The sequence below is a fragment of the Pararge aegeria genome, chromosome 8 (genome assembly GCF_905163445.1).
Source record: "Pararge aegeria chromosome 8, ilParAegt1.1, whole genome shotgun sequence".
NCBI classification, from domain to species: domain Eukaryota; kingdom Metazoa; phylum Arthropoda; class Insecta; order Lepidoptera; family Nymphalidae; genus Pararge; species Pararge aegeria.
Window position 1 is genome coordinate 20,055,826 of NC_053187.1, and position 26,504 is coordinate 20,082,329.

General features: G+C 36.8%; 3 protein-coding genes across 6 annotated transcripts; 1 reads left to right on the top strand and 2 right to left on the bottom strand.

The window, feature by feature from the left end:
• Nucleotides 1–12,984: 12,984 nt before the first annotated feature.
• On the bottom strand, nucleotides 12,985–18,510 carry LOC120625832 (40S ribosomal protein S4). Its single transcript, XM_039893067.1, has 6 exons — nucleotides 18,375–18,510; nucleotides 17,798–18,056; nucleotides 16,843–16,940; nucleotides 14,715–14,819; nucleotides 13,512–13,679; nucleotides 12,985–13,170 (listed from the first exon to the last, which is right to left on the bottom strand). The coding sequence occupies exons 1-6, from the start codon at nucleotides 18,375–18,377 to the stop codon at nucleotides 13,012–13,014; spliced, it is 792 nt and encodes a 263-aa protein (XP_039749001.1). The 5' UTR covers nucleotides 18,378–18,510; the 3' UTR covers nucleotides 12,985–13,011.
• Nucleotides 18,511–20,390: 1,880 nt separating this feature from the next.
• On the top strand, nucleotides 20,391–23,312 carry LOC120625827. 4 transcript variants are annotated; one of them, XM_039893062.1, is made up of 2 exons: nucleotides 20,391–20,507; nucleotides 21,488–23,312. In XM_039893062.1, exon 2 carries the CDS (start codon nucleotides 21,552–21,554, stop codon nucleotides 23,262–23,264), a length of 1,713 nt encoding a protein of 570 aa, XP_039748996.1. In that variant the 5' UTR covers nucleotides 20,391–20,507; nucleotides 21,488–21,551; the 3' UTR covers nucleotides 23,265–23,312. The 4 variants fall into 4 exon arrangements, with proteins under 4 accessions (XP_039748996.1, XP_039748994.1, XP_039748995.1 ...); XM_039893060.1 differs by having other exon boundaries at nucleotides 20,392–20,601; XM_039893061.1 differs by lacking the exon at nucleotides 20,391–20,507 and adding an exon at nucleotides 20,532–20,659.
• A 1,621-nt stretch (nucleotides 23,313–24,933) lies between these two features.
• On the bottom strand, nucleotides 24,934–26,177 carry LOC120625766 (D-erythronate dehydrogenase-like). The gene has a single exon (XM_039892965.1). It carries the CDS (start codon nucleotides 26,140–26,142, stop codon nucleotides 25,171–25,173), a length of 972 nt encoding a protein of 323 aa, XP_039748899.1. The 5' UTR covers nucleotides 26,143–26,177; the 3' UTR covers nucleotides 24,934–25,170.
• Nucleotides 26,178–26,504: the final 327 nt, after the last annotated feature.

Genomic DNA, 26,504 nt, shown 5'->3' on the forward strand with positions numbered 1-26,504 from the left:
AATCAAAGTGTGGCGGCAGCTGTTTGCCCAGTTCATACATAAATTTGGTATTTGCAGTTGCGTTGTCGACCGTGATACCTTGTGTTTTATCAATTATGCCATATTCCAATAAACATTCAGGGAAAATCGTTGCAATATCTTCCCCAGTATGTCGACCGCGTGATAGTATAAAATCAAGAACTACAGATCGATACTTCCATTCGTTGTCTATATAATGAATAGTAACCCCGTAGTAACTCCTACCAGCAATTGACGTCCACCCATCAATGGTAAACGACATTTTAGATGATAATGGTTGAAGTCGTTCCTTGAGATTCAATTGGAGCTCTTCAAATCGCTCTTTGACTTTCCTTCTAAGTGTAGACCTTTTAGGAAACACCATATTAGGGCAAATACGTCGAAAATATACTTGTGTAGCTTCGTCATCGAAAAATGAGAAGGGAAGATATTTTTTCACCACCCAATCAACTGTAGCTGTCGTGATGTTGTCACTGCTGTTTTCCGACTGAAACAAAACAATAAATCTTGTGTTATTATTTAAAACATACTAGGTTTGAGCGTATAAGAGGAGGAGGTTTGTTGTTGTTAAATCGAGAAAATCGTTAAATTGATATTTGTTATATTAAGGTTGCACTGTACTGTAATTTACCAAAATAAAGTACTTAGTTGTTACTGGCCGATTAAATGAAAATATGGGTGTTTATAAAAAATATTTAAGACGATAATTACATACTTAATATGTCGCACCCCTAGATGAAAACACCACTAACTCAAAAATACTTACGTAAGTTAATGGCGTTTTTGAAAGTATCGCATGAATAGCTACGCGGAATTAAAATTATTTTAACTGTTAAAAAAATATTCTTACCTGTCCACTTCTTCCAGCGGTTACTAAAAAGCTTGTGATATCTCCACTTAATTTTGGTTTAACAGGAAGAAATATTTCTGATTCCTTTTTGTGGAAAGACATTAGATGTTTCCTTAAGCCTGAAGTGTTTCTGTTTTTCATTTTTATTTCAATCTTTTTATGTTGGCACAATTTACACAAGGCAGTTTGGGATGCATGAATTATTTCGAAAAACTCCTCAAATTTGCTTTTGGGTCTTTTAGATCTGTGACTCAAACTCTCGTTACTCGGACTAGAATAATTTGAATCTTCGTCACTCATATTAAATTGTACACGTGATACGTTTTTAGAAAACAACGAGAATTAGTAAAAACAATTATTAAGTTAGAATCGAAGCACAGCTCAATTGGAAATGACTGGAATTAAAATAATTCCTTCATTTATAGTACGTTTCCTTGCTTTTTACCGCGCCGCCTCGCCACGTGCCGGCTCTATGAAAAGGATGCCGCCGCAAATCGAACGATGCCGCGTGCGGCGTACAAACACACACTAAATATTACCTACTTGTACAGACGCGACCCGTGAATAAAATATATGTAAAGAATTAGTGCCAATCACTATTCTTTACATATAAGTGAATGTTTTGGCGTGCATCTATACTAATATTATAAAGCTGAAGAGTTCGTTTGTATGTTTGATGACAGAAGTTTTAAAATAAATAAATAAATCCTGAACGTCACTATACCTCCAAAGTTACTATTCCTCGTGGACGAAGTCGCGGGCACAGCTAGTAAATACTTACTCTCATCATCTCTCTCAGAGATATTCGAACACTTTTTTGCTATTTTTTCTTGTAAAAACTTAAGAAATATAATGACTAAATGTACAATAATAGTACCTAAGTAATTAGTTTAAAACCATATAAGTAATCAATATTATAATTACTTACTAGAATGAATTATTATGACATCTACTACCTATCCTCACCATTTTATCCTAATCATAATACTACTTGCGTGATCAGTATAATGTATTCATTTTCATTCTAAGCACTCTGAAACTTATTTATTCTTTGGAACACCTGTAGGTACTCTTAAAATTCGTAATTATTTTGCATGAATAGTGTCAAATGTTATGATTTCGGCGCGGCGGCAACGATTGTTTTAGATTTCAAAAGAAGCCGCCGGCGCGTGTATCATAACCATGTACTTCCGAAAAGCGGCAAATTTCTTTGAGAAGTAAGTACAAAACCTTTGATGCCGCATTATCAAAGTGCCGATGGTTAAAACATAACTATGCATGCACTCAGTTTGATTTTAATAGATATTTTTTTATTCGCTATGTTTATGGTATTAGTCGTAATGCGCATAGGTCCAGTTTTTCATATTTTTTGATATAGTTTTTTGCGTCTCATAGAATTCCTAAGCGTACCTACCTACCTATACACCGAACTGTTACACCTAACTACTCCGTGAAATAGCGCTAAGTCCTAGCTGCAAGACGCAAGAGTCTTGCAGGCTATGTCTTGTTCTTGCTCAAGTCTTGCACGGTCAGTCTTGGTCTTGGTCTTGCTAAAAATACGCGGTCTTGTTCTTGGTCTTGGTCTTGCAAAAACGCAAGAACAAGACCAAGACTGCAAGACCAAGACTGAATTTGGGCAACACTACTGCTGAAGAACTACAGACCCATTTAACTGCTGAGCCATGTTTAAAAGTAGTTCTCGAGCAGTAGTAATATAATATTCAATCAATGTTTTGGAGAGTCATTACGTACGAATCGTCTCGCTAATTTCTCAATCGAAAATCGATTCGACGACTTCCATACTCGCGAACAAGCCCGTTTCCGAAAGGCCTTAGTGGGTACCATAGACCACATGAAATGGTCTATGGTAGGCGCCAGTGAAACGTACCAGTACCACGTCCGACTGTAGGTTCGTTAGCCTGTAAATGTGAATTCGTGATGAAGCTTATGTTATTAGAAAACTAGAAAACTAGAATCTGCCCCGAGACTTCGTATGTGTGTGTTGACTTTAGATTTGGTTCCAGAGAAAATTTTCCAATTCAAATTTGGAGGAATTGATTAGATTGGGCATAGCTATAGCTGTTCCTTATTTTACTCCTGCAAGACCATTTCAATTTCTCAGGATCAAATAGTGAGCGAACAGCCATTACAAGAAACACATTAGCACTAAACATTTCCTACTTCCGGGAGCTATAGATTAGAAAAACTTACGAAAGATACGGATCTGAAACGTGGTCGCTTACTATGGGCCTCATAACATGAACCTTTGAAAAGGTAGATAGAAACTGCAATGTTTCCTACTAGATGGCGCTGTAAGACAGATTTAAAAGGCTTATTTATACCTACTAATTTCGGGATTGGCGGGAAGAGAGCCGTGTCTCAGTGGTTACAGCGCTCGGGCGGCCATTGCCGGAGGCGCATGGCAATGGCGTGACTTTACTCACCCACTATTTGAAAACTTCAATCACATTGCCAATCGCAAATCCCCGGTTTTGCTTTATTTAAAATACTTTGAATTCTCTATAAGAAATGATTACATTAATAATGTCTTGCTTAGCAGCAGCACTACATATCAGTCAATAGCAGTTAGTAGGCACCGTCGACCACCCGACACCCTGTACGACCCTTAAGCTATAAGGGTCGACAGTGTACATTTTCAATTGCCAAGTCTGTGGACTAATTCCGGTGATTTAATTGATTCAATTGTACAAAAATCTCAAATTTTAATGTTGAGTGAAACTTGGTAGCCCGAAAATCAGTCTACTAGTATTCCAAATTTAATTATGTTTATTTTGTCAATTTCTTCAGTTATTGTACAAATTGTAGTTGGTGTACAATTTTTTTTGTGATATTTAAATAAACTTTATTTAACTAGATAATGATGTCTAATAAAACTTTTAATTTATTGAATACCCTTATTCTATTGTTAGTGTCGTTTTTCCTACAAACGCAGAATAAGGCGAAAGATTTAGGAAAAGATTTTTATCTTGTTACGCCAAAGAAGTATAACTTCTAGCGCGTGTAAGTACATACAATTTTTTTTTTCCGTAATATTTCAAGAAAGTGTTATCATGTGATATCTAAATGGAAATTTATTAGGGCATCATCATCATCATCATCATCCGCATTCAGTGGACGGGTGCGGGGTTTATAGTGAACGCTTGGAACATTAGAGGTTAAATAATGACTGTAGGGTTAGGTTAGAGTTGCTCCGTCGCAAGCGCCATCTACTGATCAGCCACGTTGGAAGAGATCTCTCTTCTCTCTCTTGATTTCACTGTATACATGTCGGAAGCCAAAAATTTCTATCGTCTCGTATCCTGTATGTTCTAGGGAAGAACTAATCTAGGCCAAATTATCTAACCGTGGTTCAAATTACATTCAAATTAATTAATGCGAGATTGAACATCTTTACATAAAAATTTCCGATACCCTGCGGAAAACCAGCGTTAAAATAGAGCCATTATCCCTTTTCATGCTAACAGTTGTTTATCGGACTGATAGTTCCTAACAATTCCTGCTTACTTTTCAAATGGTACCTTTACTGATTTTTGGCCTTCTCCCTATATATTTGTTGTTTTTTGGTAATGCTTTTGGTAATTATTGCATATTTAACATTCCACTTCTCAGGTCACAGAAGTACTCTCTCAAAAGAGAACCGGTGATCAAACTTTGCAACCAAGAAAGAGAGGCTGAAGCCCTAACCCCTGAGCTATCACCACTTTAGTCACAATATATTCATGTAGAAAAATGTCAACATTTTTTACTTTGCAAAACAGCCAGTCTAGCTAGTCATTGTTTGGTGGAGCAACAATACATTATCTGGGATAAATATTCAATATGAAAGATTTGAAATATCTTTTGAGATTTATTTACCCAGTTCCTTTAAAATTATACAGTAAATAACTCCATTAACTTGCAAATAAAAAGAGGGAAAAAACATAGTTTTAAATTCTCTTTAATTTTTAATAATTATCAATATCTATCCCAAATATTTATCCCAATATTTAAGTTCCCATTTTTGTTTCATAGGGCTCATTAATAGCTAAAGCTAGGAAGAGTTGTGGTTGATTCTCACAGCATTTCATTTAAAGGTTGCTTATAAAAGTACTAACACAACTACACTAACACAATAGTTGTAGAATACACTTAAGAGTACTAAACAACATATCAAAATCCACTGAAACATATTGAACTTCCCCCTTAGCATCAGAGCCACCATGCTCCTATAATGAGGGATAAAAGGTAGCAGGTGATCTAGCTAAAGTAATGACTATTTCAAGGTGTCAGAATAAATTTACTTGTAAGATATTTTTAATTTCTTTTTTATCTTATTTATTTAAAGGGGTTTTGTTACAACGTGACTACGTCCCCTATGGTCGCTAAACATTACAAAAAAAAACTTTCACTATAGTCGTAAAAATTTAATAGGCCCGTTTTGACATTTGTGCAAGACCATAGAATGTAACTTGCAACTATCGAAACTGAAAGAAACAATAAAATAAAAATCAATTACATACAGTGTAAAAAAAAAATTGGTTGCCTGTAAAGTCGGTATACGGGCGAAAGTTTTACGTGACAACGACTTTGAGTGGTAAAATAATTTTAATGTGAATATTCATTCGTATAGTAGGAAGAAGGATGAAATAATAGTAACAATTTAAAACATTTATTTATACAAAGAATCTCGCACTGAATTTCATATTAACAAAATTTTATTTTTACCTTTACACATACATACGTATTTATATACAAATATACATACAATAACTTGCAATACATTTGCGTACAATGAAACAGCGTTTACTACAATGGGACGCGTGCCTTTCACTTTTTATGTCTGTCTCTCTCGCTCTTAGGCGGGCTAACCATGCCCGAGTGGAAAGGACGCGTGCCTCTCACTCGCTCTCATTGTGAGCGCATAACGTGAGCGGAGCGTAACGCAGTTTCTTGAAGTGTCACCCGGCAAACCAATTTATAAGACGTTGTCACGTCAAAAATACGTAAATTTTTTTGGGACGTTAAATAATATGAAAGAATATATCGCGAGTTTTTTTTTTTAATTCTAGAGTTGTAACCATTTTTTTACTGAATATCGAAAGCCGCGGCGCTTGGTTCTCAAAGCCCCAAATAAAATTTTGAATTGACGACACTGTGTTCTAAATAATGAGTCTGAGTTGATGTATCTGACCAAGCGGAACATGACTGAAGCGTCCCCGCGCGCACTGAGCAGTTTTTCGTTCCCGATCTTGTAAAGTTGACTGTGCGCTCGTTTTAGTTTGATATATACTGTTTACTATTACGTTAACTTTTGCTCTTCTACTATGGTTATTGATTTAAACATAGTGATTTGACTCGATTTTTGTATTTGTTGTTATATAGTACGAACTCTGTTTCAACATGTTGAAAAGTGGACGTATAATCAACAGCCAGTCACGCAAATTGGTTGTGAAGTTAAAGGAATACTTTGAACGAACGAACACTTTACAATACATAATCATATCAATCAAGTACTGATACAAACTTGAATTGATTTATCGAGAGTATCGAGTACAGAGTCTTATGGTTCCATAACTGGTTACGTCGCAATGACAAATGTCAAAACGGGCTTATTACTTTTTTACGACTGTAGTTTACTCTCCGCTAATAGAACAAGTTTATAAAGCCTTCTCGGATGCCGGGAAGGCAAGAATGCTGTTCCACAGTCCTATATTAATTACCTACATTAAAAAAATCTCTTAAAACTAAATCCAACCTCTCGGCCTCGCACCGAACACACTCCGCTATTATATGATACACGTCCGTAGAGGAATACATTGCATTCGCAACAATTAGGTAATGGGACCCTGCCCATTAGCGCCGCAAAACTGCATTATCCGCTATAAGAATACCTATTTTAATTACAATTAGCACAGCGCAGCTGGACTAACTTGGTAAGAAGGCTGATATAAACACAATTAACCATTTTGAAAAATTCATATTTTCATGATTTAAGCTTCGGCTTTTATGTTGCACTACTTTTGTGTTGCACGTAGGTACTAATTTTATGTAAGTGTATCAATCTAGTTTTGGTCGATTAATAACCAATATAATGTAATTTCACGAATAAATAATAGGTTACCTATGTTTATTTTGATTGTAAACACCACAGATTAATATGATTCTAAAGACTGTTGCGCAGACTATAAATTTCGATCTATCTGCTATTTTTGGCTTTGTTGTACCTTTTAGTTTTTTTTGGTGCTAAAATAGTGCCAAATTTAATGAAAATTTAATTTATCATCATTCAGTTTTTTTCCTCTTTACTAATGTAAAAACGACTACTGTGGTTACTCTGTGGCTTTGACTTTAAGGGAACCAAAATTCAAAATACAAAATTCAATATAAGCACTTTTGAAACTTCAAGTTTGTCTGTGTGTAGTGACTCTACCACCGGTTCGGAAGGCAGATTCTACCGAGAAGAAGCCGGCAAGAAACTCAGCAGTTGATCTTGCCCAATATCAACAATTTACATTTTAAAATTCATTTTTCTATCTTGTGAGAGATGAAAGCGGGGCCGGATGCTTCCAAGCAACCTTGTCATTAATAAACTCATCAATTGTATAATAACCTCGCTGTAATAAATGTGTTCTAACACATTCTTTAACTTATGCATTGGTAGGTCCAAACCTACCTTAGGAATCACATTATAAAAGCGTATACTCAATCCCACAAATGACTTCTGCACCTTTCGCAGACGATATGCATATATCACTAATTTATGACCATTTTTTGTAAGTCGACTGTTTATATCCACTTTTTGTTTATAAAGACTAATATGTTGTCTTAAAAATACTATATTGTTATAAATATATTGTGAGGCTACCGTAAGGATACTTATTTCTTAAAATTTTTCACGGAGGGATTCACGTGATTTAAGCTTATATATTGATCGTACAGCTCTTTTCTGCAAAATGAATATAGTTTCAATATCAGCAGCTTTGCCCCATAATAAGATCCCGTAAGACATCACACTATGAAAGTACGCAAAGTAAACAAGTCTTGCTGTTTCTACGTCAGTAATCTGTCTAATTTTCCTGACGGCGTAGGCAGCCGAGCTTAGTTTACCTACAAGTATATCTATATGAGTACCCCATTGAAGCTCACACAATCTCAGGTCATGCACAGAAAAACTGTGGAATCTTCCATTTTTAGTGATTCTCCATTTATTATTATATTTTTATTAACTTTCTTTACATTTGGTAAAATAATTTCCACACACTTAGTTTTTTTTGCATTTAAAAGTAAATTATTGACAGTAAACCAGTGCGACACATGCGACATAGCACGGCTTACATCGTCAGAGTTATCTCTACCTCTATTAGTTTTAAAAATTAGAGATGTATCATCTGCAAACAGTACAATGTCACAGGTTTCACTGACATGGTGTGGTTGATCATTTATATACACCAAAGATAGGAAGGGACCCAAAATTGAACCCTATGGGACACCCATTGACGTAGCCGATCCCTGCGACTTAATGTCTTTTATGCAAACCCTTTGGGTTCTGTAACTGAGATAAGAGGCAACCAAATTTAGTGCAACGTATTTGATACCATAGTAGGCTAGTTTAAGAAGCAAGGTTTTATGATCAACACAATCGAATGCTTTGGATAGATCACAAAAAACACCAATGACATTCTGCGAACGTTCCCAGGCATCGTACACACGTTTAAAAAGTTTAGCGCCTGAATCCGTAGTGCTACGACCTTTAGTAAAACCGTACTGCTCCGGATGTAGTAAGTTATTTAAATTGAAGTGATTCAAAAGTTTATTTAATATAATTTTTTCAAAAACCTTACTAAGAGCTGGTAAGATTGAAATGGGTCTGTAATTGTTAATGTCGTTTTTATTGCCAGATTTAAATAAAGGAATAAGTTTACTATGTTTCATTAAATTTGGAAAATTACCTCTACCAACACATCCATTAAAAAGTACGGCTAAGTAAGGGGCAATAACGTCTATAATGTTAGATATGTATATAGATACAGACATACCCCATAAATCACCTGTTTTTTTCTGTTTCAACAACTTAAATTTTTTTATTATCTCATATGCAGATATATGTTTAAAATTAAATAAAACGTTGCACTCATTTATGTTGTTCCTCAATAAACTCTGAGCTGCAGTAGGTGAACCATAGACGAGCGAATAGAATTTTTAAATGTCAAATTGACTACCTCCCTATTGATGTCACACTCTTGCAAATGTGTAACGGAGACAACGATACCTATACGGTTATTCGAGCAACTAAAGGACAAAAATCATGCTGCTTGTACTGCCAAAAACTTGAAATCAAATAACGAAATGGGCGCTCACTTTCCGCGGTGATTGTGAGCGCAAACATGACCGGCTCGGACAGAATCGGACGGTGCTCTTCTTTTCACAGACCTCCGGCGCGCGTACTGTTGGAACTGGCCGGAGCGAAAAAGCTTTGTTTCACATAGACCGGCTAGAAGACACACCGGCACTGTTCAAACGGACGCGCTCGGAGCCGGACTGAAGCGCGCGTCATCAGAAATCTGCGTAAGGTTTGCTCTCTGGCATTCTCAATATCAAAAGAGGTGATATGTAAAAATAAACCTTATTTCAAGTATCCAACACTTTATCTGCTCTCGGGTTCGAGCCGGTCTGTGTGAAACAAAGCTTTTTCGCTCCGGCCAGTTCCAACCGTACGCGCGCCGGAGGTCTGTGGAAGAGGACACTAATAATTGTTCGTTTCGTGAATACCCGCAAATTGCTCACATAAAGACAACGCGTGATGACGAACGGAATAGAGGTATATGAGATTTTTTTCTAGTCGTAGCTGTCATTTATTTATGATTCGTTATTTGAAAGAAAGTTTCAGCAGGCTCTTTGTAGTTCCTGAGAACCCAACCCCATGATTCGGAGCCTGTCTATAACTTTAAATATAGCTTTTACTATTACTTTACTATAATAAAACAGATAAACTTTTACAAATAACGACCAAGATCCTAGGATAGACCCAATGACGTTCAGACCATGGCCGCTCGAAAGAAACGCACCTATTTATTGGTGACACGAAACACTAAAAATGAAAAACTAGTCACTCTTGAATTTAAAAATAATGTCATCCGTTCTAAGCCATCCGAAAAACATTGAAAATGACACCCATATTGTAAAATTGTCAACTTGACACTGCGGCAATCTCGGAATAAAAAAATACCATACAATCAGTTCTTTGACACACTATTAAACTTGGAAACGACGCCCATATTTGTTAAAATAATACAGTTCGTAGTTCATATTATGTACCTACTACTACATTTACAATTTTAAGGACTTAACCCAGATAAGCCTACTGTCCTATATTTAGGACAGTAGAAATAAAAAAAAATATCAGAATACCCTCTTTATCTAAGATTATTTAGTCTTATGATTTGCAGTAAGAAACGTGTCAGCTTTATTAGAAAAAATAAAAAGACAGTTATTTTAACAGTTTTTACCTTATATTTTACCTTATAAGTGTGTAATAAAAGTGCGTTGCAGACATGGCAAATGACAGGTATGTATAAAAAGTTATATTTTACTCGTGAGTTGTTTTTTTCTGTGTTAATATCTAGTTGATAACCTTAACTTTTGTACTAAATAAATATTCTAGCAAAATAATATAAATAAATTACGTATAACTTGTTACAAATACTAGCGTACTATATATAGGACAGTAGGATAATATACATGATTTTAGTACAATAATACAACTTTTTCTTTACAGACCGTTAGCTGCGCATGAAATTTTAGATGCTTTAGAAAATGTTTCTGATAATGAAGAAGATTATAGAGAACGACTGATATGTATTCTACCTCCTCCTGTTGATCCTGACTGTCTCACTGACGAAGATTCGGGTGAAGAAGATAATGTAACTTTGAATAATTTGCCACGAAACATTCTGCTTCAACCGGCTGAAGTAATGATTCAAGGGCAGATTATGGTGAGTGATACAGAAGAAGAACCTTCTGATTCTACAGGTCGAACTAAACGTAGGCGTACCTACGAATGGAGAAAACGGGACTTGGCAAAAAATCCCATGAATTGGCCAGATGTTCAAGGCGCTTGCCAAGATAAGCGCCCAATTGAGTGGTTTGAATTTTGATTACAGAACGACACATGACAACACGTTCATTATTGCTAAATGGCATGACAATAATATATTCAGTATTGCTTCTAATGCTGTAGGAAAAAATCCTAAACAATCTGCCAAACGCTTGTCACAAAGTGAAAAGAGAAACATTGTCATAGAAGAACCACATATGGTGTCCATCTATAACAAATATATGGGAGGAGTGGATCGGTCTGATGAAAATATTTCACATTACCGAATTGGTATACGAGGTAAGAAATGGTACATGCCGTTGCTCACACACATGATTGATCTTGCCGAACATAATGCATGGCAGTTATATAAAATAAATCATGGAAAATTGGATCATCTTGGCTTTCGCAGAAGGGTAGCAATTGCTTTGATTGAATCAAACAGAAAAAATGCCAAAAGAGGGCCTAGCCGACCCTCCCATCATGAACATGCTGATAGTCGTAAAGACCAAATGAATCATCTGGTTATTCCTCAATCGAAGCAAACACACTGTCATCAATGTCACAAAAAATGCTTGACACGTTGCAAGAAATGTGATGTTTGAGTGTGTGTCAAGTGTTTTGAAACATATCATTCATAAATAGTGTTAATCTAGTAAATTACATATAACAATGGGTAATATAATCAATAGTTATCTAATAAACTACACTTTTTGATTACATTCTGTTTTGTCATAAATGGTCTTTTATTTCCTCTTATTATCCTACTGTCCTACATATAGGACGGCTGTTTCCCTGAAAGACTTACACTTAATTTTTTTTTCATAATTTTTTTTATGTTGCATAAGATCTAATAAACTAAATAATGTAACTTTTTTCAAAATTTTCAGAAAATTTTAGTTTCAGGCTTATCTGGGTTAAGGCAGTTTTTGAGATGAACATATCTGCTGTCGGGAACTTTTTTTAGAACTTTTAAAGGGAACAACTTTGTCATAGTACATGTTTTTCTAAAAACTGACCGTTCACGAAGCTCTCAAAGGGAGAAAACCCGATTTCGAAATAATAGGTGCTATGCTCCTTTTGGTCTTAGCGTGATGTTATATAACCTATAGTCTTCGTCGATAAATAACCTATCCAACATTGAAATAACTTTTTAAATCGGACCAGTAGTTCGTGAGATCATCGCGTTCAAGTAAAAAAACAAACAAACTCTCCATCTTTAAATATAAGATAAGGTAGGTAGTTATAAAATAATAATTCAGTGCTTTTGTGCAAGTATGTAGTGCGCGCCACGGTTATCTAATGAGACCCATTGGCTCCCTTTAGGGTCGAAACCTTTAAAAGGTAATTTAATGTCTGGTAACAGAAAATCTATGCATACCTACCAAGTCTTAATTAATGCGAAAATGTGTCGGTTTTTTTTATTGGTTACTGGCGCGGAAAGTGTCATCGGGCGTTTGGGATTATTTGGAGATTTTAAAAGGAAAAGGAATATATTAGTAAGAGTAATTATTTTAAGACTTTAAAGTGGAAGTATATTGCTAGCGTAATTGACAAATTATATGTTAGTTTATGATTCTGAAATTATTTTTTTGGACTAGTCATTTTACATATTTAAACAAATTTGCAAACGCGCCCTTAATATGAAAAAAAATTTGCATGAAGTCGCGGGTAACAGCAAGTATATTAAAATAAAATATTATTATTACAGTAAAAACTACATAGTAGCTTTTATTTTACTTCACAAATTTCAACAGATTAGTTCAAAGTAGTGTTACGCCTGCTCGTGTGCAGTCGCGTTGTTTCCTTTGGCAGTCATCTGTAACTGGGACAGTGGTACTCAGAAACTACTTTAAATTTAAATTTAATTTCAATACAATTATTAAAAACTAATCTCGTTGTTCCCGCTACCGTCACTATAACAGAGATCATTACAATTATTTGGTACATTGCAACGATTTCGTGGCTCATGGCCTTTTTAATAGGAGTCGGGCGGAGGGGGCGGGGCGAGTGAAAGCCGGCGTGGTGGTTAACAGTTTATTGCGCAGCGCTAGTGCGCCGCCACCTTGGCGGCGATGCGCTTGTCGCGCTCCTCCGCGATGGTGAGGCGCACGCCCTTGCCGCGCGGCAGCGAGATGTAGGCCTTGGTGCCCTTGCCGATGATGAACACGTTGTGCAGCCGCGTGGCGAACATGTGCCCCGTCGAGTCCTGAAACCGGGCCACGTTGTAGGCGAACACATTCATTCTCATTTGCAATGTTTACAAACTTTTTCGATGAGTTATTAAATGGAAAAGGACAAACATTTAAAAGTAGAAACCGAAATTGAAAACCGAGAGGGGTCCACCACATTACACCTGTGAAAAAAAACCGGACAGGTAATCGAGCGACAAAAACATCTCGTTTTTGACGTCAGGCGAGCGGTCGGCCATAGAAAAGGCCAAAACCGAAATAAATAATTCTACGCACTAATAAATAATTCGTGCATTAATATGTATGTAATTTGAAGCATGGTGTGAAGTTGTGGTTCAGCCAGCCGAGCGGCCATCACCTTGACGTGCACGATGTCGAAGGAGCCGGGGTGGCGCTCGCGGGACACGATGGTGCCCACACGGCCCAAATTCCTGCCGCCCGTGATCATGCACAGGTTGCCAGACTCGAACTTGATGAAGTCCATGATCTTGGCGGACGCGATGTCCAGCTGGATGGAGTCGTTAACCTTGAATAGAAATAAGCTTAATTATTTAATGTTCATGTTATCACAATCAGCAAAAGGAAAAACAATTTACGACATGCAGTTACTACTTTTAATGAATTATCGAAATTTCCTGGCTGAGCCAATGTGACCTTTAGCTCGAAAAGCGCACACTAGTGAACTCGCGCGTATATATTTTTTATTTATTTTGCCGTGTTGCGACTTTACCTTGTGGTGACGGCAGATCAGAATACAATTATTGCCACCACTCATCTTCCCGCAGGTGTCGTACGAGACCACTAAGGGAATATAAAAGATAACGGGCAGCAGCATCCTCTGTACTACCATATACTACTGATGAGCAAACCCTTCCCTTGGGAGAGCCTTTAGTCAGCCTTTAGCCAGCAGTGGACTGTCATAGGGTGTTGACATAGTGCATATTCTTTCCAGATGCTTTCATTTTAGTCAAATAAGATTTTGTTCTTTAGTTGTAGTGTGTAATAAGAAACAGTTTGTCTCAATAATTATCTACTGTCATCAAGATATCAGCCCCATGATTGCTAAGGTATTCTAAAAGTTCTTCAACAGTCTTCAGCTTTAAAATTTGATTTAAGGCGGGTGGCAGGGGCAGCTGTCTCATTTTTTCTAGTCATTTGTAATCAGACGCGAGATGGAAGTGGGTCCAATGTCAGAAGAACATGATTGAATTAACTGGTCAACTATAATCCGACAGGTACAGCAGAATTGCAAATATGATATCTTTTCAAGCTACTGAACTGCTGGCCAACTGCCTCGTTTGTCTAGCGATTAGTATGTTAGACAGCAGATCACAAGATCCTGTTTCAATCCCCCAGGTATTAGGTTTATCTGTATCATTAGTACCAGCCCGGAATTTGGAAATTTGTGGTGATTCACCCCCATGACTTAGAGAGCACGTTAAACTGTTGGCTTGTGCCTCTCTTTCCCGTTTTGTCGTAGCTGACGTCCCAAAAGACTACGAAAGTAGAGGAAAAGAGTGTACACCTGTTTGCGCGCTCACTTACACAGATGAGCACATACCTTGATGAGCGGGTCAGGGTAGCGCAGCGTGCGGCCGTCGTGCGTCACGAGGAAGGGCACGTTCTTGGGCCCCGTGCCCACGCGCCGCACCTTGCACAGCTTGTACTGCGAACACACACCATCACTATGTTACTAATTAAGACATTCCAAAGCAAAACGATTGTGCAAATAGCAGATTCTAAACCAGCAGCCCAACACTTAAATAAGATATGCTTTGCCAACTACATATGGACAACATATTGGTCGTAAGTTAAAGAGCGCACGGGTAACACTATTGATATCCCTTCCCAAATGTCGCTTGGTGACGATATAAACATATGCAATCTATTCGCAAATCAATTTTCTTCATTTCATTTTATTTACGAGCTCTGAATAACTCGCGCGTGGTACAGCGAGTTATTCAGAGCTCGTAATAATAATAATAATTTGCTATACTCGGTGAAGAGCAGGAGAATCTGCACGCCTAAAGGATAGATTTTAGGTTTTGCATACTATTAAATTTGTTGAGTGTTTAGGAGTCACAAATAATTACTGTAACATCAAAACATGTACCACATTCTAGCAAATATAATAAATGTATATTAGCTTTTTTGTTTGAGACGATATACTTCCCATGTGGTCCCATTTTCACCAGATCAAGATGAAGGGATCCTGGAAAAATGTATTAACTTGAGCGTTTGCTAATATTATTCAATATTTATTAAAAAAGCACCTTACATGTTATCAAGTAAAACTGATGATGAAGAGACCACATAGGGCCACCGGAACTACTCAATAAGGGGTATTTCTAGTTGCATTTTGACCATGGTATATCGTAGGTAAGCAATACATGCTCATTACTGAGAAATATTTGGCTATTAAATATATTACTTAGACATGATTGCGAAACTACCCACTAAATTACGCATGAAAAAAAAAAGCTCACTTTGTAATTTAACTAAAAAGCAAGAAATAAATATTTTCTACAACCTTTTTAATTCTGTGCAAGTAAAATGCAGAAGATTACACATACAAAATGACATACTGCATGGTAAAAACATGCAAAAATTACTCAACTTAAAAGATGATAGACTACTTTTTTCCAGGAAGTATATGATTGTTTTATAATTTTAAACTATTGTTTTGCTTAGAACCACAGTATTTTATTTAAATTGCATTAAATCTGAGAACCTTTTTCTAAAAGACAAAAAGAGACCAGAACTAGGTATATAATATGTTCACTAAATTCAGCTGGATTTCTATGAGCGATCGAAAGATTTTGAACAAAGTAAAGCAGTCGCTTATTATATATTAAAAAAATTGTTGTGATATTTTTAGTTCTTTTATTTGGTTCTTCTATTTTTATGCAATGGAATGTTTAATTTATTTCCTCGAGATCCTATACATGACTTACTATGGAAAAAGAATGTAAGTTGGTCGCTCTCAAAGAATTCCACTGTATTTCCTAAATACTGTTCAAGTCTGTTTATAATTTGGTAGTAAATTGATCTGTTTTTGTGCTCGACATACCCCCCGCAGCGCAAGGCCGTAGACAAGGACGTCGCTAACAAGTAAGAGGCTCTTGTCCAATCAGGATCAAGTATTCTTAATAGAGAAAACATAATTTTAATTCTTTAGATTATAACTTTCTAAGAGAAAATCTAAATGAAAATAAACTGTATTTAAATTTATGTTTAGGTATACTGTTATAAATGCCTATACAAAGTAGAACATACATGATACATCTTAAGGGTTGATATTTAAAGAAATATATTTTTTTTTTCTGAAAAATTGTAAATAACTCTAGGAGTAATGCATATTTTAGTTAAAATTAGTTTAATGAACATTGAGAAAATAACTCGTGGAAATGATTGTTTTTAAAGATGAAATTAACTTTTTACAGCATGTTAATTGTTGACCTGAAGAAAATGCAAAATAAGAAACAGTAAATTATTACTTTGTTGATGCCATTGGCAATGTGGTGGCCGGTGTTTGTTTTGAGTGAAATCTGAATCTACTTTACCAGACTTTACATCAACAATCTAGATTGGATAGCTGTGAACACATGGATAGCTTTCTTGTCTGACTTAAGACTGGCCCCTGATTCAGACTCAAACAATTTACTCAAATTTCCAACTACTCAACTAACCTTAGCTTCCTCTGGTGTTATCCTATGAATTGTGAATCGACCTTTGACATCATAAATCAGGCGGAACAGTTCATTGGTCTTCTCAATTGATACCACATCTGAAAACATACAATACATGCTATGGTAAACAATGCATTCAATACGGTATCTGTAATGTCCTCGTAGCTGCACCACCAATTGATGCAATGCCGACTGGTGCGGTGCTGGGACTGCTGGGTAAATGTCTGTCAATGATCTCGAAAAGTTTTGCAAAGTAAGGAAAAACTATATTATTATGTATTTCTTATGAGGCTTATATTAAATTATAAATAGAATTGTAATTATGATTAAATAACTATTCCTCAACCGGAATTCTACCCTATACCATTGTGTTCATAATTAAATAATCTTCATTTGTATTTAATTTAAATTCAATAATCAGAACGATGCATAATGGTAGTATCGATTTACCTGATTATACCTGGCTACGGAGAGTTGTTACCGGAAAAGAATGGGCAACCTAACCTTTGCATATTCTATGGGCTTCATACTTTCGAACGGTATAGAATTTGTCTAAATAATCAAACCGGTGAAAAGTTCAAAAAACAGGTATTTAGATAATATATACAACCTGAATACTGGAGATTATTCATTGAAGTCTCTCAAGAAGAGTTTGCAATTTGTATCAAATTGCTCCCATATATATACTAAAATACCCAAAGACATCATGTGACAAAAACACTTGAGGTAAGTAAAATATGATATATTATATCTTTAAACTATTCAATAAAATAATTACGTATTATAATCAATTTCCTAAAAATGCAATTCACTTGTATACAGAAGCCGACAGGAGGCTGGATAGTTGCATCTCTTAGAAATATCCCCTCAGTGCTCTCAGGAAGTTCACTCGGTTTATTGCGCCTCGTAATGCAGTGGGACAGCCAGGCGTACACCAACAGGCGAAGGTACTCACCCATGAAGCCGGCAGGGTAGGTGGGATCCGTGCGCACCTTTCCGTCCACCTTGATGAGCCGCTGCTTGACGATCTTCAGCACCTCGTTGCCCGTGAGCGCGTATTTGAGCCTGTTCCGCAGGAAAATCACGAGCGGCAGGCACTCGCGAAGCTTGTGAGGGCCGGTAGAGGGCCGTGGCGCGTACACGCCGCCCAATTTGTCCAACATCCATGCTTTAGGAGCGTTTAATCGCTTCAAATGCTTTTTAGGTCCACGAGCCTAGAACGTAAACAATTCGTCTTCAAAGTAACTTATTCATTGATCATTTCACGTCAACTCTGATGATCTAATGTAAAATAGAGCTTAAAATTAAAAAACTTTTCATGTGTAAGGTTGATTAAAATGAGCCGACAAAAATGTTTTCGATCACTTAAAAGTCCAAAAATATGATACTTATTCTGAACAATGGTCCAAAATAAAATAAAAACATTTTTACTAAATAATCGGTAACTACGTAAAATACCTCGAAAACATCATATATATAAATAATCCGTAGATTTTTATGGATTAAACAGAATTTTTACAAAATAAACTCACCATGTTGGACACAAATTATGATCAAAAGGAACGTCAGCCGTCAACGTCAAATAAATGTCAAATAAACTCTAGGTAACACAGAGTATATAAAAAATTATTGCTTTTAATGTTGTTTTTTAATTTCTTCTCTTTAGGAAAGGCAAAGACCATTGACCATACAGCCTACTCAATCGAAAAATGTTTGCTTAAGTATTGTTCATATTAAGTCAAAGCCTCTTCAGTCGTATTTTCACCTTTGTTTTAATTTATTATCATTATTGTAATGATTCATCTGAATGTTTCATTCTTCTCTTCGCATTCTTACAATTTGTCACATCTTGTACATATAATTTCAGTAATCCACTTCTCTAATTTTCTTATCTTTTAACTTCTAAATTAATAAAATTTCTTTAATTGTGCTATCGATAAATTTGTACAAATATTTATATTTCAAAGGATTTTTCAACCTTCAAATAAATATAACTTTAATTATCAACCAGCATAAGGCGCTGAATGCTGAAAGATGCACAAGAAAATAATATATGATTCAGTGTTTGATTTTTATTGCTGTTACAAAGATTACACTATGAAGAGTCCAAATCTTAAATGGCATTTAATAGAGTAATATCTTCCGTTTCTATAAATCTCGTCTTAACAAAACAAGACTTGTTATTTACATCTTTCTTAAAATTACACCACAATTCCTTGATAGCATGTTCAGGGGAGTTCCGTATCTCTTGACAATGCTTCACCAAAATATTTTTCAAATATGAATATCTGTATTAGGTAGGGCAGCACTACAAAGTAATAATATCATTTTGACAGTTTTTACGTTAAAAATTAAAATTCGTTATTGTTTGTGCTAAAAAGTCTTTTATATTATATATATTATATAAAATTGACAATGACTTCCACGCAAAGCAAACCATCTTTCATGCAAAGAATAATCTTTCACGCCAGTGCAGGAACCCAAATTTGTGCAATTTCAACTCCACTTGAATGAAGTTAATCTGTTTTCTTTTTCATTTTGCACGAACAGCCCTCTTCTGCAGTACAAAAATAGAATCAATATCAGCAGCATTAATGCTGTGAAAAGTAACTAAAATACACAAGCCTGGCAGTTTCTATATCTTGTCATACTACGTATCTTTTTAACCGCGTATGATGCAGAGCTAAGTCTGTCTAGTTGTTGAACATTAGGTAACATGAATTTATTACACTTGGTTTTTTTTCCGTTCAGAGCTAAATTATTGACCTCAAACCATTGTACTACTTTAGCGAGACATTTGTTTACTTCGTCAAGACTTGTTTCGCTTCGTATTATTTTAAACATCAGTGATGTATCATCCGCAAACAATACTATCCTGTGATTGTCCTTAGCAAGGTAAGGAAGGTCATTCATGTTAATGAGGAACATAAAAGGTCCTAATATAGACCCCTGAAAGACACTTATTTTCTCAAATGACCGCTTCCCATTAACGTCAACTTTTTAAATTCTAGAATTTAAATAGGAAATCATTAAATCTAGAGTTATGCTCTGAATTCCATAGTGATGTAATTTTCTGATTAATGTCTCATGCTGAACATAATTAAAAGCCTTGAACAAATCACAGATGACGCCAAGTGCGTCTCGTGACTCCTCCCAGGCTTGAAATTTATTATGTATCAACTTAACACCAGCATATTATTAGAATGAAATCTGTCTATAATATAATAATTCAGATATATAACACAGACGTTATAGATACAATAACAAAAGAACAAAATATAATCGAATGCTATGTCATAATTATTTTAAATCAAGGAACAATGAATCCATGAAATCAGTACTAAAATAGCAATGAACCGATTTTCTGTACGGATTAATCACAACTCTACAAAAAAATTTTTTTAATATAAATTTAGTGAGGAAACTTTGTACGGACTCAAAAATGAATAGAATCGGTGTTTTCCTTGTGGTTTTAAAACAATCTTGAATCTGCCATCATAGGCTCTAATTTCAACACTGCCACAAATCATAAAAGCTTAACTACAACTATTAGTCTGTGGTGGTAGTGATCTGTTAAATGTCAATGAATGTCCATCTTAATTACAGTTTTAGGTTATTTAATAACCTTTCATAAATATTTTTTCTTAAAAGAAGCTTGTTATTAGGTACTTATATTTGGATCGACTACACATTTTTAATGGAAACGTCTGATGAAAGCTTTGCTTGGACAGATGCTTCTAGTGATTCTAGTAAAGATATGTATGTTTAGACTATCAATTTGTACTTTATTCTAGAAATCTATAACTGAACAAATGTAGTAAGTTCCTCCGAGGTGTTACTTTTTTCGAGAGAAAATACCAGTGCCAGTGTACCTATTTAATTTAAAAAGTTTTAGGTCTGATTTAAATAAGTGGTGGTATTTATCTTTTTTTTATAATTATTAATTAATGGACTAAGCCGATAGCCCACGTGATGGTAAGTGAAAAACCAGCGCCTATAAACAGACCAACACTCGCAGAGCATGCAAGAAACATATCCTGCAAAGGGTTGTCCTTGCGTCCATCAACCTGAAGCGTAGAGGTAAAGCCCCATGTTCCCACAATTACACCGGCAACCTCAGACCGGAACACAGCATTGTGACAATGCCACTAAGCGGCAGAACTTGCCAGGCAGCCTAAAGTATGCCTCATTTCCTGCCAAAGAAAATATTTATACACTACCTGTTTCCAATTAATTTGATAATTCCCACTAAAAACTTTTTAAATATCTAGTGCACATAGTTGAAAAGTATTTGTTTCTTAATACAAAATGTGATTAATATCAGTTACATTTTTTTATGGATTAACATTGCATTCAAGTGTAAACAGTGGCGTGCATAGGTGGTATGCAAATGATATAACATGAAGAAAATGTTCAAGCAAAATTTAATAAATAAATAAATAAAAAAAAAAGTTTGAGTTATAAATACTAAAGGGTAGGCTTTTTATAACTTTTACAATGCCTATCCTTAAGTTTTTTATAACTTGTACTGGAGGTTTTCTACATTTTGTATCATCTGCATGCCCTGTGCATACCCTCTAGGCACGCCACTGAGTGTAAGTGTAATATATCATATACACTGAAATGGTTAAATTCCTTTTTTCAGGGGTTTGGTCGTAAAGCAAAATAAATCAGAGCATCATTCTGATGAAGGAGAAGCTAGCAATGAGATGCCACAATTTGTTCAAATTAAAGAAAAAAAACGAGTAAAGAAACGGAAAAGGGATATGATTCATGAGGAAATTGAGAATGATAATAGTGATTATCAAATAAACAGGTCTATAAAGTCTGAGCCAAGCAGTGACTTTGATGGTCCTAAAAGTAATAAGAGACATAAAAGTAATGTAACCAGCATCAACAGCAACTATAATGAATCCTTACATGAAGCTGAGGAATACCTTAATCTTAGAGTCAAACAAGAGCAGTGCTCTTTCATGGAACCTACTCCAGTGAAAACAAAAAAGAAAAAAAAGTGCAAAGTCATACCTGAAGCAATTGAAAACCAGGAATTAGAAATTCATATTCCTTTAAAAGTGGAAATTGGTATTGAAGATAACCATTTAGATACTTCTTCCCTTGTTAATGGTGAACTTTCAGAAATAAGTGAAAAAGATGTTAGTAAAAGAAAGAAGAAGAAGAAGAAAAAGAAAAGGTCATCAGTGGATAATGACAGCACTGAAATATTTCAAGATCAAGACCATAGTAATAAGAAAAAGAAGAAGGACAAAGAAATCGAGTCTAATAGCAATGATGATGTTGAATTTCAAAATGGTGTAAATACTACTACCAGTCAAATTATAAGTTCAACATTACTTAACTCTTTTCAAGATAATGACAAGGAACAATCTAACAATGAAATACTAAGTGTATCAACCCTTCTTAATAGTCAGGAATCTGTTGAAATGGAAAAAAAAGCTTCTAGAATATCAGACAGAATAAGGTATGAAGATGACAGTGTTGATTATCAGCTTGAAGAATATGCACCTAAAATTGAATTATCAATTCAACTTAAACAATTCATTAGTTCTAATAACAATTTAATAGCATTGCAAGCCAATTTGCCAAGTAATTCTGTGTTAAGTGAAGATGATGAAGTTTGGATTGTTAAAGGACCACATGAAATTTCTGTTGGAGATTTTGAGAATACAAATGTAACATTAGACAGTAAGCAGAAAGTAAAGCTAAATGGAAAAACTTATGACAGCATTATAGATACTAGCACATGTGCAGTACCAATCCTATTATATAACAAAAATAAAGCATTCATGAGAAATATGCCTTTAATGGGTGTTATTCATCTGCGTAAAAGGATTCCTAAAGTTCACATTCCATATGAGTCTTTGATGACAATTAATAATGAAAGTAGTTTTATTCCTTTGCCAGATACTAAATGCCGCCACCCATTGTTTGGGATCAATTACAAAAAAGCTATCAAAATTCCAACAGCCATATCAAAACAATTAAATTCATCAAATGCTTCCTCTAATACAGACAATAAAAAGAAAAAAGTACATAAAATTAAAGAGAAACATGAGATTGAATCTGACATTGAAGTAAAACCAAGTAATAATGTTTTACACTCTAAAAAAAAGAGAAAAAAAATTAAAGAAGAAAAAAATGAGATTGAATCTGAAAAAGAGGTGAAAACAAGCTCCAATTTGTTTAACTCCAAGAAAAAGAAACAGAAACTTAAAGGAAGTCCAATTCAATTTGACAATGAGGTAAAATCAAACATTGGTGAACAACAAAACAGAAAGAAAAGAAAAAACAGTGAAGAGATGCTGGTAGTGCCTAAGAAAGCCAAACGTGTGAAGCTAGACTTGAGCAGCGCTGATGCATGGGAGTCGGAGCAAGCCATAGAGAAGACTCTCTTTGACTTTTAACAATTACAAGTTTTATTTTTACCATTAAATTGTTATTATTTGGCAAAATTTAATCCTTTTATTTTAATAATAAAAGGGATGACATTAGTAGTAATTAATGTTGACTTTAGTCTTGGGGGGCCAAGTTCAAATTCCAGCATGCACCTCTAACTTTTTTAAGTTTTCATATTTTAATTGCTTATGATGCACATAGCATTAGAAGCAATTAAAATATGACAAGTGAAAAAAAAAAGACAAAACAATCGAGGACATCTGGATGTCTGCCGTATGTCAAAGTCAAAAATATCTTTATTGAAGTAGGGTAGGTGGCACTTTTGATGCGTATGGATCTGGCACTCTCAGGACCGTAAAAATTAACGTTTCAAAGCAGTTTTTTTTTAAATCTTCAAATTGCAGCGCGCTGTTTGTTATTGTAAGTCTCTGGGTAATTCGTTGTTGTTTCATTACATTTAATAAAAAACTAAAAAATATTGATGTTTAATGTATAGTTATGAAAATTGCGTTCGTTGACAATGCGATGTCGAGAATGTCGAAAATGTAGAAAGTTTTTTTTTTTAATCGTTTTACGTCATTGACTACATTTTTATATAATAATAAAAAAATAAAATTTTCTTTTCTCTTTTGTCAGAGTTAATAACTATTTTTTTCTTTATTTCTAAGTATAAGGTAACAAGCTAATCACAACTACTTCTTGGTACATATTCAAAATCAACTTTTCATTAGTTTCACCGATCAATCTCCTTCGTGCCTTCTTTATCTACAAGACATTGGCGAAGTACCTTGTGCCCAGTTGGCACAAACAAAAGCCATAAACAAGAATTAAATTAAAGTATAAGGTAAACTTAAAAGTACTATTTTTTCTGTTTTCTTTTTTTATCTGTATTGCGCCTTTTGATCTTTATTCTATGTCAACGTCTTCTTTTCTTTTTATTATGGAGGGTAGAGGTAAGGAGAGTCATCTTATATGGGAGAAAAGTTGAAAAAGTTTCCAGTGTATGCGCTAAATAACAGTTCAAAAATCCTCCACAATGGCGCTGGTGGATCCACAGGGTATGGTATGAATGTAGCAATCGTCGATGAATTGAAGTATGCCGAGTTAAAAAAATTAATGTCATTATCGACTAAAGTAGTTAATTATTGAGAATTTCAACAACTTACGTTGTACAAAATATTGTGGTAAATATAACCTTACTTCCTTGTATCTCCATACTTCCTTGTTTATTTTTCAAGCCTACTCTAACAATATTTATATTTGGCGCTTCTTTTAAAAGTTACCCTGATGCAAATGTGGCGCCATCCTAATTTAATACATTTTGACGACACTTTTTCATATACACAGATGACTCTCCTTACCTCTATCCTCCATATTTTTTATGCAGCACGTTGTATTTCGCCAATTTCACGTATATTTGCAAGATCCACTGTAGCGCCATCTAGTTCTGTAATGTGGAGACCGCTTCAAACCGTGATTGTCAAAAAATAAACATTACATAAATATAGCGCTATACTTTTTATTAATCTTAGTATTCCAATATATATGTACATATGAATTTTAAAAAGAGAAATAGTAGCTAGCAGGCTCTGGAATGTTTTACAGTAAAACTTGGTCTGGGAGATCAATCACTTGAAATAATTAGACAAGTATTTGTAAATGTTAATATGTGTAAAGTAAGTGTGTGAAACTGCTTTATTTTTATCATTTATTCACAAGTGTAATTTCCTATGATGGTAAATTACGCGCTAGAAATCTTAGATTATGGCATGACAATGCAAGCTGTGATTAAGTCGAGGACAGCCTCTAGATGTATACGCGCACACGTTCGATGCGTGCGCGTATTTTTTTGTACGTAGATATTACTCATCATGCTAAGTGAAGTAGTAACATGCAATGAAGTTATTTAACTCGCTAATTATCGGCATCATGTAATTCTGAGCTCGTATCCCCGAGTTCAGCGATGTACTGGCGAATGATTTGAGCGAAGCTCTCGTCGACGACGAAGCCGAGGCTCAACGCGCGAGAGTGGTCCAGCGCGGGCGGCAGCGACGCCACGATGCGCTCCACGCTCTCGTCGCGCTCGAAGCGCACGCGCGCCGCCGCCGCCGCGCCCGCCGTCTCGCGCAGCGCCGCCAGCATGTCGCGCACCGACACGCTCAGGCCGGGCAGGTTCAGCACGCGCCGCGCGCCCAGCGCGCCCGCCGGCAGCGCGGCCGCGTGCAGCAGGTTGCGCGTGGCGGCCGCGGGGCTGCTCAGCCACACGCGCCGCTCCGCGCCCACGGGCAGCACCGCGGCCCGCCCGGCCAGCGGCTCGCGCACCAGCGCGCTGGCGAACGACGTGACGGCGCGGTTGGCGCTGCCGCCGCGCACGCTCACGGTGGGCAGGCGCACCACGCGCGCGTCCAGCAGGCCGCGCCGCGAGTAGTCGCTCAGCAGCAGCTCGGCCATGGCCTTGGCGGCGCCGTACGAGCTGCGGGGCGCGGGCGCGGCGCGCTCGCACGGCGCCGCCAGCTCGGCGCCGTACACGGCCACGCTGCTGGCGAACACGAAGCGCAGCGCGGGGCGGCCGCGCGCCGCGTCGGCCAGCGCGCGCGTGGCGTCCAGGTTGACGCGCAGGCCCAGGTCCAGCTCGGCCTCGGCGTGGCCGCTGACGGCGGCGGCCAGGTGGAACAGCGCGCCGCAGCCGGGCGGCACGGCGCGCGCGGCCGCGCCCGGCGCCGTGAGGTCGAGCGCCAGCGCGGTGACGCGCGGGTCCCGCGCGGGCGGCGGCGCCAGGTCCACGAGCAGCAGGCGCGCCACGGGCAGCGGCGAGCGCGCGTCCAGCAGCGCGTCGGCCAGGCGCCGGCCCAGGAAGCCGGCGGCGCCGGTGATGACCACGTCCATGTCGCTCCGAGGCGGGGCCGGTCGATCGGCAGCTACCTACCGGTATATACCCCGGTTCTGTCTCATTACGAACGATAATATTATGTGAAGTCGAGATAAGAGGCACCGGGTTAGAGGCGAAACGGCGATAAGTAAATGGCGATAATAATAATGCCCGCGTCGGCCTAACGATAAGCTTGTTCGAATATGGCTCGTGAGGTCCTGGCTACGATTTTCGGGAATATTGCTATGAGGGTTTTTCAATCACGATCAAAACCCAACCGACTCCAGTAGACCCAATAGATACATTGTGATGGATAAAAAAAAGCGATTAACAAGAACCCAGAATCAATTCCTGTTGTCTATAATAAACGTTTAGTAGA